Source organism: Lepisma saccharinum, chromosome 26 (assembly GCF_977018435.1).
Source record: "Lepisma saccharinum chromosome 26, izLepSacc3.1, whole genome shotgun sequence".
Taxonomy (NCBI): Eukaryota; Metazoa; Arthropoda; class Insecta; order Zygentoma; family Lepismatidae; genus Lepisma; species Lepisma saccharinum.
The window spans coordinates 53,828,641-53,845,870 of NC_139254.1; the positions used below are offsets into that span (position 1 = coordinate 53,828,641).

General features: G+C 36.9%; 1 protein-coding gene across 1 annotated transcript in view; it reads left to right on the forward strand.

The window, feature by feature from the left end:
- LOC145979329 (MKRN2 opposite strand protein) overlaps window positions 1–16,019 on the forward strand; it is a 398,221-nt gene extending 382,202 nt beyond the window's left edge. Inside the window, exons 2-5 of the mRNA XM_083112182.1 lie at window positions 6,927–7,064; window positions 10,773–10,850; window positions 12,439–12,651; window positions 15,611–16,019. Coding sequence (XP_082968308.1) covers window positions 6,927–7,064; window positions 10,773–10,850; window positions 12,439–12,651; window positions 15,611–15,809 — 628 coding nt within the window. The 3' untranslated portion in view covers window positions 15,810–16,019. The remainder of the gene's footprint in view (window positions 1–6,926; window positions 7,065–10,772; window positions 10,851–12,438; window positions 12,652–15,610) is intronic.
- Window positions 16,020–17,230: the final 1,211 nt, after the last annotated feature.

Here is a 17,230-nt window from a genome sequence, read left to right on the forward strand (position 1 = left end):
AGCCAAAAGTGGCAGAAAAGCGAAGTAAAATAAACCAAATCAATAAACAATAAAACCAATAACTTTTAAATGTTTTTTTTTCGGAAGATTTAGATTTTATTGCTAAACCAAGCCAATTGTTTCGTTTTGAGATGAAAGCTCAAACTATGTTAAAGTTGGCAACTGAAGATTTTCATCAGTAAAAAGCAAAACACACAAACAGAGATTGAATTTAGGGAGGCCAATGCCCCTTGTCTTCATCACCCCATCAGAAGAAAATGAAAAAATATTCTACACAAAATGCTGCTCTAATAGCCAGTGATGTGCCGTAGACTATAAGTTTACGTCTACATGCGTTGTCTACACGTAATCTACGCGTATATTACATTGGATTGTAGTTTACATAGACTACGTAGACAATCTAAAGTGCATTAAAATTAATTTTCAAGGGTTTCATGAAATGAAAGTGACATTTTCAAGTATATTGGTTCCTAACGAAATGAAAATAACCCTATTTACAACAAAATTTCTCTTCTCTTCTATTATCAACTATGGAAGAAGATAAATAGTATGCAAAAAACAACAAAAGATGGCAGTCGTGAGGCAAGAGTGGTATTTTCCCCATAAAGCACTAGAATATTTGCTATATTAGGTTTCTTCCTAGGTGAGAAATAGTTCGAATTTGAAAGAAAGAGTATGAAAAGTTCTCCACAGACATCAGCAACTGATACGAAGTATAATTTTCTTTTAATTCCACGGTGCTCTTTACTAAGTTATCACCTTTGGCCATGTTGTTTACATAAATTTGTCTGTGTTTCTCTAAGACTCATATATGAAGAGTTTGTGTGGAAAATCATATTTTTGCCTCCCCATCAAAATTTTTAAGTTCGGCGCATGGGTATACCCGTTTTATTAAAAAATATATAGTACATACCTGAGCAAATGTTCCATTCTGGTAAATTTCACATATTAGGTGGAGACTTCTAAAACACAGCAAGTTTTTTTATTAAAATTTAATCCATTGAATCTGAGAGGTATTGTTGGTCACTTCTTGCCACTCCGCACGGAATTTTTGAACTTGTTTCCGGGAGTTTTTTCATCTTCCGTTAATTCTCCACGATGTTTTCTAATATATTCAGGAGTTGCAGATCGTTTCCTTTGCTTCCCTTGTTCTTCCATCGTCCAAGACGGGCACTGCCTTCCACCAAACACTCGCACATGACGAATAACCCAGTGTCCATTGAGGACCGAAGCATAGGCGGAGTTCTGGAGGGGACAGGGGGGCTGGACCCCCCAAACTTAAAGAAAACTAAGTAAATAACACAGGATTAAGTTCAGTTACTACATTTTTGTTATGAAGCCATACCGCAAATCTTGGCGTTTGGCATGATGACATGTGCGGTAATTGCGCCGCAATAGCGGGTCTTAGACGATTTGATTGATGTGTACAATTTGAAGAATGAAAAACGTAAAATGACTTTGTGTTGAGTCAACAGTTACTGCTGAGGCATCAAAAGAACTTTTCAATTTAATTTTTCTAAAATTTCTGAAGCTTACTATTGTTCCGTAACTTTTTAAAAGTAATACGAGTATTGTATCAATAAAATGATAATGAAATGCAATAATCGTACTGTTTTGCTTCTTATAAAACTGACAACCAATATACTAATTAATATTTGTTTACTTAAGCGAGGAAATTTAACAATTTCAAATTTCAAAGGCCTAAAGCTCAGTGTTTTTAAGTTGCTTTTTTTTTTAATTTCCGGGGGAAGGCCTCCGGACCCCTTATAAACTAGGGGATATTCAATAACCCTCAGGTACATCATATGCTTCTCCCATAGTCTGCCCCCCAAAACAAAAGCTCAAACTCCGCCCATGGACTGACTGAAGTAAAGATAATTTGCGACAAACAGAACTTTATGGTTTGCACGTGCAGTGTTTGAGGCAAAATTCAGAGAACCGCGGAAAGCTTTAGATAAGCAATACCCTCGGACTCCCACTCCCAAAGGGTGAATGGTCAGTGATCTCTGGCCCCAAACGGTAGCCAGATGTGGATCAACTCAAATTCCACCCTTCCTCCCACAACAAAGTATACGACAAAATAATAAAAATAATAAGTTCTCACATTCAAAACTGGAATCTCTTATAATGTCTAATATAATTAATGTTGAGTTGGTCTTAAAATTTCCCTGAAAATTCGCTATTTTTAATCGAATTTCCCTTTTCCCTTCAAATTAGCTCCAAATGTCCCTTCAAGAAGGGAAATTTCCCTTCATGTGGCAACACGGATTTGAGTGCTCGAGTTTTGACTGACGTTGTGCTACGCTTCATGTCATGTGCGTGTTGTGAGAAATCGGGATAGATACAAAGACTTTCACCATGTAACATTTCAGTTTCACACGGAGAGATGTGTAGATTAGGAAGTAGGTCTTATAACAAAGGAAGCAGGAGTATAATGAGGTTATTCAATTTTCATGCGGAAGCTGTGTTAAGCTTTGATTTGTTTTGAACTGGGTTATGCAGAATCAGAAGGTCGCGAGGCTGGTAAGGAGTTGGAGCAACAGGTGGGTGGGTGTGATAAGTGTCCTAATTGTAAAACTTCGTACTTGATTGTGGTGTTTCTGTACGTTTGCGTAGTGTAACAGCAGAATCAAGAATAATGGAACGTGTGATTCCGCTGTGTGGCATCAGTTTTGTTTACTACATTGTTGTTTAACATTGATTTACTGAGAAAGGTAAGTATTATCACTTTTAATGTTGCATTTACTATATTCCAGGAACGTGAATTACATAGTTACGTAATGGAAAAGGCTAATAAAAGGTTGAAGAGATAATCAAGCTTATAATTTGTTTTTATCACAGGGCGTGGCACCAATATTTATAATTTTTCTTGGAACCTGTGATCGCATCAACATGCAATCAGCTGAATTTAGCCTGTGATATAGAACACAGATTAGATTAAAAAAAACAACTGATAATGAATTCACCTGTAGTAAGAAATGGGGGTAAATTTCTCGTATCGGACAAACGGATTTCTTCAAATTTACAGGAGAAATTACTTACCGAATGCACTTTCTTTAGACTTGTGGAAGTTCGGGGAAGTGTTTTCTCGCATCGTTCATTGAATTTTGCCGGTAAATCATCTATTTTTCGATATAAATGTGTGACCGATGCACGAAAGCTCTTGCATCCATTTACTTCCAGGTGGATGTAGCCTGTGTGTGATGACTTAATCCCGGTCAGTGTTTCCAAACACGTGTTTTTGTAACTGAAGAAGGTACGTTTCCGCAAATGGTTTGTGGGGCTACGTGTCAATGGTTCATGGGGCTATGTGTCAATGGTTCGTGGGGCTATGCGTCAATGGTTCGTGGGGCTACGCGAGAATGGTGTGTGGGGCTACGCATATTTTTTTCGAAACCAATTTTTAACTATTGTAACCTATAGTGACCCTACCTAACCTAACCTTACTGGAAATGGTTCGTGGGGCTATGCGTGAATGGTTTGTGGGGCTACGTAGGTATTTTTGGGTGCAGTGGGGTGGAAACACTGCATGCCGAGTACGGTAGTGAAACTGTGACCGCCATTTTGCATGTTACCGAAGGCAAAAAGAAACGAAGAAAACTTACTTGATATGTCGCAAATAGAGCTTATTTCCGTGAAATAAGCGAAATGCCACCTTCAGCAATGTTTCTCAATGCAGAATACGTAAGTACGAATAATCAAATTAAATGAACTAGCAAATTTCAGCCGTTTGTCCGATACGAGAAATTTACCGAAATGGGTAACAGTTCGTTATATCGGAGGCACTTTTCTTGGTAAAAATTTACTATCCTTCGGACACCTCTAATTTTTTCGTTTCGTCAATTTTTGACATTCGTACTTATGTATCTGCTTCGCGGAACATTCCTGAAGGTGTAGAACATCTAGAAATTGCAAAATAAGCGAAAATAAGGCATTAGTTTTCGGAATGGAAACTCGATTTTCGCGATTTTTTTTTGTTTCACAACCAAATATATATATTCCTGATACTACCACGACACCAAATTTTAACTATGTTTGCCTAACCTAACCACACGCCAATGGTTCGTGGGGCTAGCATCAATGGTTCGCAATTATTTCCAATTTCTAGATCCTGATACTAACATGGCACCAAATTTTAACTATGTTTGCCTAACCAAACTAACCTAACCACGTGCCAATGGTTCATGGGGCTAACAAAACACAATCACGACGCGTCATGTTACAGCCACGATGCGTGATGGTGTATGAAGGTGTACGTGCCAAACTCTATTCTCCGTCGGAGAATTAATTTTCAACGAACAACATGAATTTCAGCTATGAAGCATTCCCACATTGATTTCTTCAAATTTACAGGAGAAAGTAGCTACTTACGGAATTGAGTTTCTGTGTAATTTCGGAAGGTTGTAGAAGTGTTTTCTCGCATTTTTCAATGTATTTGGCCGCTAAATCATGTATTTTTGTATAATAATGTCCGTCTGATGCATGAAAGCTGTTGCTTGCATTTTCATCCATGTACTTGAACCGGACGTTGCAAGCATCTGATGACGTAATCCCCAGCAAGTGTTTCCAAATGCACAGTTTTTTCACTATATTGCCCAACCTAAAGCAACCTAACCTAACCTTACCGTGATAGTGTGTGGGGCTATCGTGAATTGTTTTTGAGGCTATTCGTGGATGGTCATACTATCCCGAATGGTTTTTGGGGCTATGCCGGAATTTTTCTGTTCAGAAGGTTGAAACACAACACTAGTCAAGATTTGCCCGCCATTTTGCTTGTTCAGGAAGCGAGAAAAGAACGAACAATAATTACTCGATATGTCGACAATAGATAGTAATTTCGTTAAAAAAAAGCAAAATCCCTTGTTAAACAATGTTTCGCAATGCATAATAGGTAAGTACGAATGTAAAAAAGTAGAGAATGAACGAGTTAGAGCGATTTCCCGCTTATGATAGTTTTACCAAATATAATTACAGATGCACTCAAATTCAAGTAAACTTAATAAATAAGATGAAATTATGTACTACGGATGGCAAATCTGCCTGAATAGAAGAAGTGCATCTAGCTAGGTCATTAGCCTCTACAACATATTGTTTACATTGTTTCTTCACACATGTCAAGGATTGTAAACAGTGTGTGTGGAGGGTTTTCATATGTCACTTTCCCTGAGATACAGCTGGCTAATTGCTATATTTCCTCACCAGCTCTGCATATTTATTTTGGTGTGACCTTCTGTTTGGAAAGTATGAAAGTTGTTCACTGCTTTTGTTTTTAATTACCTTTACAGAAGGTTATGCATGCTTCAAACTCTTTACGTTGTATTGTGAATGTAGAGAGGTGATAGAGATGGGACGTAATAAAAACAAATAGACCTTGAAATGATAACATTAACTGGCTCATTGTACTTTTTGTATCTCTTTACATACATTATGGATAGAAAATGCATATATGATATCACTCGTACATAAAACTTGTATGCATTCTATGAATGTTTACAATTTTCCAGACATGCTTGAATTAACCAAATTGATTGTGTTCTTGCAGGTAGCTAAAACTTATCCTTATCTATAATCATGAAATAATTTTTCATGCATAGCTCCATAAAAGAAACAAAAAAACAAAAACAACTTGAGCTGGTATTTATTGAAAGGCCTTGATACTTTGCCTTCTAAAAAATACTAGGGTGTATCGGGTTAATTTGAGGCAATTTTCACCACTTTTTTTTTTTTAAAAAAAAAAACAACTGAAATACTGTTGAGACCGATAGCTAATAGTAACATTTGTCAGTTCTATTTATACATTGGAATGTTGGAGGGTACATTCAGACTGTTTTTTTTAAAGGTCCCATAGTAAATGTTCTGTACACCGTTTTATGCACTGCCCCAAATTACCCCAGGGTTGGGGGAATGTGAAGCACTTCTCATGTTTTGTACTTTTCACCTCTGTAGTTCAGTCCCTGCACAAAATTACCCCATCTTAAGGGTATTGTGGGCAAAAAGGCAGTAAAAGACACCAATTCATATTATCCAATATCATTTATATGCTTACAGTGAGACAATAAAAAATATTTACGTAACAATGGTTTTCTTCCATGAGTTTTTGATGACAAGTTTTGTTGAGGAGTGTCTAATAACCTAACCTATGAAATAATAATTTCAGACTTTTAACAACATTGTGATGTAAACAGCTTACAAACTAGACATCAAACATATTCTTCAATGCTAGAAAAGAACGTTAGGCCTACTAGCAATTCATGAACTGATAAACTTGTAGGTACTAAGCCTATATGAAAAAGGAATGTGGCACATTTTACAACTATATTTTGTTTAACTAAACTTCAAATTTAAGTACAAAAAGACAATCAAATTTACATTTTTAACTTTAGAAAACCAAATAAAGGCAAGCGTTAATGTTTTCTTTCAGCAGTTTCCACTTTACACTGCCCCAAATTACCCCAGTTTTTAACTTTTCTTCACTGCACAAAATGTACTGGGCCTAGCAAGGGAACAAACACTATCTTGAAGTTTAGCCCTCAAATGTAAAAAGTGTATAAGTTAAACTGTTCTGGGTGTTGTCTGTATGGTTGTGACACACCCTCGAAAATAGTTTACAAGTGAGGGTCTTCAAAATACTAGAACCAACAAACTGTAAAATTGTTATTATATTCTGCAAAGTAAGTTTTGTGTAATTCAAACTTTTTAAAAATGCCCCATATTACCCCACTGCCCCAAATTACCACAACCTACCCTATACTATACATCCTTTCGTGAAAATGTTCTATTGAGGAAATTATTTGACCACTGGTCTAGTTTCACCCAGTGTAAAGCCATGGATAACTGTGCATCCAATTGTCTGTGTAACAAAGTATGACTTGATGTGTATTACATGTGTGTTTTTTGTACATGCATAATAATTATTTGATTTTCAGCATGGATATGGATCCTGGCATAATATGTTTCCAGCACTGCAATGATGAAGCAAAGATATTTTGCTTTGAACTACCTCTATCCTGTTATGTATGTGGGGCTGACCTAGCTACAGCACAACTTCGTATGTTACCTTTTCGGTAAGTTGTTTCAGCAATATTCACATGAAAACAACAAAAATAATTCCTTGGACTAATATACTGCTCTAAAATAAATGGTGCATAATGAAGCTTGTATAACTTTATTGTGCTGCTATGTGTGCTACATGATTTGAAAACTGCAATGGCATGAACATACTGCTGTAAATGACCCTCTGGCATTGTTGAGGGGGGGGGGGGGGGAGGGTTGCATCTCTCTCTGTAATTCATACAAACATGTTTGTAATTTGAGGACAAGGAGTGATTTTACAATACCGGACAATTCCCCGATTTTGTTCATATTTCCCATACTCAATAATTTAGGGCTCCTAATCACGAATCTGCAGTTAATATTTGGCGGGCACGTGTAGAATTTCGAAAAAAGGGGGGTCCCTGATCGCAACCGACAATGCACGATTGCTAATTATTTACCGGAAGATTCTCTGTTTCCGATACTTAAAAAACGAAATCTACATTCCTGATATTACTACGACCCAAAATTTTAACTGTTTGCCTAACCTTACTGTGAATGGTTTGTGGGGCACCATAAAAAATGTCAGTTTTATAGCACTTGAGCGACAAATTTTAACTGCACAATCGTGATCGTGTCCTAAATTATTGACTATGCGAAATATGAACGAATGCCCTGTATTATTAATATGTACCCAACTAAAAGTTACTAAAAAAACTTATGAAAGAAAGAACTTTATTTCCTTCAAAGTTCCCATCTTCCTCATACCACACAGATTGCTGAACAATTGAACCCTACGTTGAACTAACATGGTTTCCATTCAGAGAACGAACGCAGGTAATTGAAAAGCTTATTTTACAACTTCTACACGTTAATTAACAATGTCAACACATCACCCCCACATGTTAACCTCAGATACTTCATTGGGACTACGTACTTTGTGAGTATAAGAAGTAGGATACAAATTACATTTAGTTTTTTCAGTATTAGAAACAGAAAATCTTCCGGTAAATAATGAGCAATCAAGCATTGTCGGTTGCGATCACGGACCCCCTTTTTTTCAAAATTCTACACATGACAGCCAAATATTAACTGCAGATTCGTGATTAGGAGACCTAGTTTGTTGAGTATGCGAAATATGAACCAAATCGGGGAATTGTCCGGTATTGTAAAATCTTACCGAGAACAATGATTATGATTGCAGCCCATGTTGCCTACCTTTGTCTCCATGATTTCTAAGTTCCACAATGCATACCAACCAACCTTCACACACTTTGATATGTGTGAAGGATTCAGATGTCCTTCACAATGAGAAACAAGATAGTGAAGATATTTGACTTTAGCTCTAGCTGTATTAGACCATTGGGTACAGGCTGTCAGTGCGAGTATCATAATTTTAATCCGATAGTAATTACCTTTAGTAGTTTTTATATCTTCAGTTGTTTGTTTCATTTTTTGACCTGGGAGAATGCACACATGGCATCATCTGACGTGAAAAGGTGCTTGGCCAAAATGACCACGCGCGAATATTTAGGTATATTGGATTTGTTTGATAATATTTTAAAATCAGTTTTCTTGTATATTTCTTTCCTTCTTTCTTATATATATTTTTTAATTTTTAATATATAAACTGGTATGGCTTTTCACATTTTAAAGAAAACTTGTTTTGTTCTTTATTTTTGTAAGAATATAGTAGGACATGATTTTACAAATGTTTAATAGGTAATTGTTCTTGTTCATTATTATTCTTGTAAGATAACAATATAATTATGAAACAAACATAATTTTACATAAGTTTGGTGCAAATGTTTTATTTAGAACAAAATTATGATATTAAAAGGTATTTACAATGGTAGTATATTTTCTACATTTACTCCAGTTTTTTTTTTAAATTTATTATTTCACCTCATTACTCCACATCCACTTCAATGCCATCAAGATTTCCATTTGCACATTCCACAACTATAAAACTGTGTTCACAACATGTGTAGAGTGAACAGTGAATGCATTTTCTTTCTTTTTCTGATTTACATTCTTCATCGCCTAAAAAAGGTGTCATGTTACTCTTTCAAATTGCCTTCTCAGCCCTTTATGACGTTGTTCTTCCTTCTCGAAGCCCATGAATCCGATCCTCTTCTTCCGGGTTCATAATTATAAGGGAAAATCCAATAAAGATCTCTTGTTAATTTTATAACACGAGAAAGTGCATGCAGTCAAATGCACCACAGATGAAACTGAACTGTGCCTTTTAAATAGTAGAAGGCAACTGTTAAAATGGTTGGCTGGCCAGTGCGTCTCCAACATGTCCAGCTTGGATAAGGTTGTGGGGAGGAGGCAAAGCAATACGAATGAGGAAAAAGGCAAGCAAAGAAAGAAATTTGCAGTCCAATCCCTGCCTGCACATTCTCCTGGGCTAAGGGAAGGAAAGTGTTTTGTGTGCGAAGAATCATCGTTCAAAAGTTAAGTATGAAATTATGGGAAATATTTCAATTTTATAAACCTAACACAGATATATTATTTTATTTTTTTATAAAGTCAGATGTGAAATTTATTATTAGTCAGTTATACCAGTAATATCGTATTTCATAATATTTTCACAATTGTTTTCTTACTATTTTTCTTATGAATAAAAACAAACTTCGTGTACATTTTCTAAAGAACCTTTTTCTTTTCAAGTCTAAACTCATTGCAGTAAACTGATCCCATGGCAACTTTATTGTTTTTGTGGCTAACCTGTATATTACTAGTTCAGTAATTTTATATTTATGGGGTCTCCCCGATGGTGCAGTGGTAGCGTCGTCGCCTTGTAATCAAAGGGTCCCGGGTTCGATACCCGGTGGAGGCACAAGTGGTTCGGATCCCACTTTAAACTGTAGGTCCAGTCCCGATTAGCCTTACTGTGCATAAAGTGGACTTAAAACAACATATCAATCAATTATATTTATGGGTCATACCATGAAGAATGGTCCTACTTCTTGTAAATAACGGAATTAATTAATCTGAATGTTTTTAATTACATTAAGGTTTATATGTTTTTGAACGCATACAATTTTCATATCTTATCAACAAAATTTATCAGCATGTGTAGCCTTAACAGATAAATGAAGTCAAACTTTACTACATTTTTAAAGCATCATGCACATAACACATGTTTGTTGATGCTTTGCATTCAGGCTTGATTTGTTCGTTTTTTTCTTCATTTGTTAGCAGGCACCACAAATTATTTCAGAATTCTATGAAATCAGTTCATTATGGATATTTTAATCCAGTTCGTGTCTAGAACCTTTCATTTTATGTGCGAAATGCCACAGGGAACACTGGAATGCCCCATATACTTTACATGTATGTATAGAAATTGCATGTCTGCATTTGCAGTATATGTTGGTTTTTTGAAAAACATTTGAAGAGTTGTTAAGTGTGAAATGTAGACACGAGGAATAAGAACCAGAAAAATAAAATAAATAATATTTAGTAAAATGTACACTCCTGTTTACATAAAGTGGCACATTTTATAAGGTTGGTCAGTTGAAGTATGTGCTAGTTTGTCTGAACAGGAGTGTACATCAAATTTGCAGAATTCTAACAATCTGAGAACTGTAAGTGCATTGTTAGGTACCTTATGCATTTGGATGGTTAGAAATTCAGTAGAACGTAATGAACCTGCATGTTACTGTTCTTGATTTGTTTCTATTGCTTGTGATTTTGTACATGAAATAATTACATTTTGTGTTTATTTGCAGCATTCCATATCCTTTTGTACGTGCCGAGCAGCATCCCTGTTCCATTGTTATCAAACCAACAAAAGGAGATTTTCTAAAGTAAGTTAATCAACAATGAAAGACTTCATAACATGCATTTTAAATATAATTTACACCAACATTGTTGTAAAGGATCAGGGTTAAGGCTCTTACCTTTGATGTGAATGGTCCCAGGTTGGATTCATAATTTAAGTGTTGGTATGAGTAGAATTGAGGAGCTACTTGGAAGCAAGTAGCAGGCTTCAGTTTAGAGCAACAAACTGCAGTGAAGGGACTCCCATGTGCTGACCTTGTATATCTGAATAAAAAGCCATGTGGTAATACAGGGTTCGGCAGAGGAGTTAGATGGTTTTGAAATGTGAATAACACACTTAATTTTCAAAGGTACAGAAATGTATTACTACAGAAAAACAGGTTATTGTATGCCATTTTTATTTAACACGCCAGTTCATGTAAAAAAAATGACGTCTTCAATTTACTTCTATACACATTCGAAGGCCTTTTTCCTTTCATTTTAAATGACCTACGTAAGATCTTGAGTCAGCGCTTGGTCCGTTTGAGCAATTGAAATATATTCAAATCAATAATCGGCGATCCGGTGAGAAGTTAGTGGCCTGCTTAACGGTTGTCAGCCCAGTAAGCATGGAGCCCTGGAATGTGAAACATCGAACGTTTGGTGTCATCGGCCCATATTTCTTCGAAGATGAAGATGGGGATTGTGTGACGGTGAACTCCGAATGCTATATCGCAATGATGAATACTTTTGTTTTACCAGAACTTCGTCGGCTTCGACATAGACGTAGGGTAAATGACCAAGACATATGGTTCCAACAAGATGGAGCAACGGCTCACACATCTAGATCCTCTATGGCTGTTGTTCGTCAACTTTTCCAGGACATGTCATTTCCCGGTTTGGTGACATACCCTGGCCTCCTCTGTCACCAGACCTTACAATCTGTGATTTTTTTCTGTGGGGATTCCTCAAATCCAAAGTGTATGGGAATAAACCTCGCACATTAGACGACCTGAAGCTTGCAATTAGAGATGAAATTGCAAACATTGCAACGTGCCGTCCGCAACTTCTGGGAGAGGCTTCGAATGTGTGTACACGTAAATGGAAGTCACTTGGATATAATTTTTAAGTCATAAAGAATTGCCATGGCAATTGGCATACAATAACTTAAAATGGCATACCATAATCTGTATTTCTGTAGTAATACATTTCTGCACCTTTGAAAATTAGGTGTGTTATTCACATTTCAAAACTGTCAAACTCCTCTGCTGGACCCTGTATATACTAATGAGCCAATATGACATTTTAATGAATAAACTGTTATTTTTTGCACGATAGTTCCATTTTCGTATTATTTTTGAGAAAATAGAATCATAATTTGATTGATTTGCTTTATTTTACTGTGCTCTGAGTGGTTACTCACCGGGAATTCCTTGAATTCCAAGAATTATTATGCTTGAATTTTTCCCCGTAGATGTGAATAACGACTGAGCTACCATGGCACATTATTTTTTATTAGGTTAATCTCGGTAGGTATAAAATAGATTTAAAATAACTAGAACTCATTTCAAATAATATTTTCTTGTCAAGACTTGTGTTGAAGGAAATTTGGGTTAAAAATATGTATAATTCCAGTGACTACATGAATTCAATGGATCTTCATATTGGAGTGACCAATTCAGTTGGTGAAGTGTTGGAATATGATCGAGATGGCCTTCATCGCCACCGAACGAAGCACTGGAACCAATGCCTTGTCATTGAGGGCCTGAGTGATGCATCCATTTGGAGCGATGCATGGGATTCGTGCTTGGAACTAATAGCCAATCAGACGCATTGGAGTCCTGCCAGGTGAGTGCGTTTCATTTTCTGTGATGACAAGTTTAGTTTGACTTGAACTGCCAGGCTGAATTTTGCATTTTCTTGTGGGAAGCTGAAGCCATAAAATATAGTATTTTATGAGCCAAAATCTGCATGCTCCTCTCCTCATGATAATATACGAGGTTTATTTTTTAATTAGGGACAGTTTTGAAATAAAACAAAAACATGCAAATGAAGAAATTACCTCTGTGGCTGTTCATATGTACATTCAGCTACTTCTCAACGTAGCTCCCATAGTTGTTGAGACACTTGTCGTAGTGGTAGATGAGCTTTTGTAGACCCTCATCAAAAAATCTGCTGCCAGGTCAGACAGGCAATCCGTTACGGTCTGTTTGGCTTCACCAGCGTCGTTTATTCTGTATTGCTTGGGTTGGATTAGTCTTCAAGTGGAGGGATAGGTGATAATCGCTAGGGGCGAGATCCGGACTGTATGGAGGGTGGTCCATCTGCTCCCTGCCAAATGAGTTAAGCTACGACTGTGTGACAGCAGCAGTGTGTTGGCGTGCATTGTCGTGCAGCAACATGATACTGGAAGACTTGAGAGTGTTGCAATATACGGCTGCATTAACTGTTTGTTTGCAAAGTGTCCCATTAGAGAAGTTTTTCGTTGACGAAATATTCCTAGAACGCATCGTATTGCCTAGCGGTTTGGTGGAGTTTCTTGGTGGAGGTCGCTTGCTTGAACTTCTCGTGGTTTGTCATGAACATTTGTGCGACCGGCCTTAAACAGATTTACTCACCTTGCCTTCAACAATGACATTCTCACTATACACCTCACATAACTGCAACAAATGTCGAATGTCTGGCGCTTTCACATTTTTCACGGCCAAAAACCTGATCACTGATCGTATTTCACACTCGGCGGGATTTTCAATCACCTGCACCACTTCCATTGTCCACCACAACCACACCAAGCATTTTACAACGTCCAAATGGCATCTGTTTACGTGCAAAGCATGTCGGTAACTAACACACATGTGCAAAACGCAGAGCACTCTGTGTTGCCAACGTGACCACAAAATGGCCCCTAATTAAAAAAATAAGCCTCGTTATATACATGTGATGTAACCATGAAAGATCAACGCAAAATCTCTTGATGTGTTTTTGCTGTTAGTACACATGCAAGTAATGAAAATATAATGTTTGTGATTAATGCAGTTGGTGTATAATTTTTAAATGCTTATAAGCTGGTGTCAATTAATTCAGCGATACGATATTCATGAGATAAAAAGGGATAAACATAGACAGTAGGAAAACCTGGATAATAGATGTTAAAAACAGGCATCCAGCAATGTTTTAATTGTAGTCCTGTTTCTTCTAACATGCTCAATGTACAAAAGCAATCAACAATGCTTTAATCTTCCTCTTACAAAGCAGTACCTTCCTTTTGAAGGCTGATACCTTGTCCGATAGTTGCAGGATTTCCTTGTCCCTTGTAGAGCTATATTCAGAACAGTCAGTTTGTGGTAAATATCAGAAGGTATGGCAATTTCTGCATAAATACACTATAATTTAGGTTTTCAGCATTTGGCATGATTTTCTTTTACAAGGTATAGAGCGACCACAAGGAAAATAACCTTCTGTGAAAAGTCTCTGCGCACCTTTCCCTTCTTCCGTTCAGCTCGGGCCATAACAAATCATGCTCCACGTGGGAGTATGGTGCACAGGAGTCGCAGGTCTATGCAGGCTTTTTTGCTTGTGGTTCCACTATACAGTACGAGTGCAGTTTCTGTCTGTTCAAAAACTTGAGAGATGACATTACCCATGGACAACCAACGCGAGTTGCAGTAATACAGAAGAAATTAATATTTTTTTAACACATTCAGAAGATCTTGTACCTCCTGTGCCAAACTTCGGTGTCTCCTCAGGGAGGCACGCCTCGCAGTTTTGGCTTGTTTTTGATATACAGGGTGATCCATTTGAGATGTCAGGTAAACCATTATACTCCCTCTGTCCCATAATTATTGTCCGGTACACTTTTGTTTGTTGTCCCATAATAATTGTCCGATATGCAAACCGTGGCATTGGTGTATACAGAAGAAGAAAATGAAACACGGGAATGTGTCATACAACATTATTACTCAAGGATCAGTACAAATTGGCCAATCAAGTATCCAAAAGAACCTAAATAAAAAGTTACCATTTTGGCATACCGGACAATAATTATGGGACAGAGGGAGTATACAAGAGGATAATGTACGTATCTCCGAGCAGTTTGTTGTAATATAAGCAGAAAGGATGTAAGTTTCGAATGAGTGGAGGTTTACAGTCTTAACTGCATGGCGGCAGTAGCATGCATGTAATACTCGAAAATTTTGCATACCATACAACATACTGGATGCACTGTTGTGCCGTGATCACCACCTTTGTTACCATGCACATTAGCGCCGCCATGTGGCTGAAGTCTGTAAACCTCCACTCACTCAAAACTTACATCCTTTCTGCTTATATTACAACAAGCTGCTCGGAGATACGTACATCAACCTCTTGTATATAACGGTTTACTTTTCTGACATCTCAAATGGATCACCCTGTGTATTTTGGCCATTTTCAGTGCATATAAATCCGCCCCCTGGTGATTTCAATAGGTTCACATAGCTTTCTTATCAGGATAACTAAGATTAGTTTTTCATATTTTATAAAAACATTGGAACCTCTATTTTACATTTTTCAGGGGATCCAGCTGAAAAACTTAAAATCAAGGGAAATTTTGTAACATTTTGCTATTTTGGGACCATCTAAATTGAATGTATGATGCAGGAAAAGGTTAAATCCAGGAACGTAAATTTGGGGCCTGTAGTGATTTTAATAGATTGCATTTTCTCCATAAGCAAAAATGATTGAGTGGAAGAAAAGGTTTCATGCCTTGACTTTGCTGTTGTAATGAAATAAATATATAGAAATATGTAATGATTACTTTCTATTGCAGGTATCAGGAAGAGAGTTACAACTGTTACACGTTCGTGCTTACATTTTTGCGTGCCTTACAATACAACAAACTTAGCAAAATAGCAATGAACAAAACTGCCTTTTGTGAAAAGTTCATAATTCCTCGAACTACTGCTGCAGGAAAGTACATATCGTTGTACAGAAAACTTCGTGACAGGGGCTGGTACATCCACAGGTAGCAGCCACAAAGGAAACTTAGAGGTGATTGGTGAAATTGTAGAGAACTGCAGTTTTGTTAATTTACTTGTATGCCAGTAGTGAGTAAAAAAAAGACATACAAATGTGCTAGTTACCACCAAAATAATTCTGTAATACGGGATCTGTAGTTGCATAAAAAGAGAACATTTATACTAGCAATGGAGTACCTTTGTAAGGCAGGAGTTGTAATTATTATTATTATTATTTGTGTAAATATAATATTTTGTTAATGTTTTCTTTATTTTAATGTGTTTTATTATCCAATTCTTCAGTGTTGAACAAGGTTTTTGTACCAAAAAAAAAAATCTGTTCTGTTACACTGTTCTTGATTCTATGAATAATCATGCAGGCATATTATCATTGTGAACTAGATTTATTGTTTTAAGTCCACTTTATGCACAGTTAGGTGCTAATCGGGACAGAACATACAGTTTAAAGTGGAATCTGAACCACCACCGGGTATTGAACGTGGGACACCTTGATCACAAGGTGTGAACATTGTGAACTAGAAAACTAAACTCTGTACTGGGCCATTCTGCTGTCACCTTGTAATCAAAGGGACCTGGTTTCAACTCTCAGTGGATGCACATTGCAGAATGGTTCGCACCTTTGAAACCACTCAAACACTTGCGTGCATGATAAACACTCATGTCCGTACACTTCCTTCAACAAACCATAAGTTTCTGTGGTGGATTTTTCGAGTTTTATAAGAAACTTGAAATACTTAACATTTTTCTGGCAGAGCACAGATGTACAGTTCACTTTGTCCATAAGCTACAGTGGAACTGAGCACCGCGCAGCCTGGGAAATCACACAGTCGATAGGCAGGATATCATGTTATACACTCATGCACCGCTTGACTGGCTTGCCATTTGTCGACAGCAACATCAGTCTGGTTTTTTTCTAGCCACACTTCGTATAAAAACATATATTCATTATCTAGCTTAGGTGTAGCTAAGATTGACAAAATTTGCATAAAACAACTGCCCTGGCGAGGAAAAAAATATCAAATAGATAATGAATTGAATATTTATTGAATAACAAAAAGGATGTTATATCCAGTTGGTGAAAGTACAGTTCACATTCCTAATTAGTATTTTATGCATATTAATATAAGTAGTAATTACTGTGCATAAATCTTATTTGGTACTGTACTTCAAAGCTGTCCATCGGTTCTATGATCCCAATCTAATTCTTGCCAGCATTCATTATACAACAAATACGAAAACATTTATATTTTCATTATTTAATTTTAATAATAGGTAGTCCTTTGAGGGGGGGAGTACAGACCTCCTCTCACCCCCCCCCCCAATACGTTCTTGATGCTCATGAGCATAAATCTCGAATAGTGGACACCTCTGGTTTTGGCTTTCTTAAGTCCACTCATGTGCTTCCAGGATTT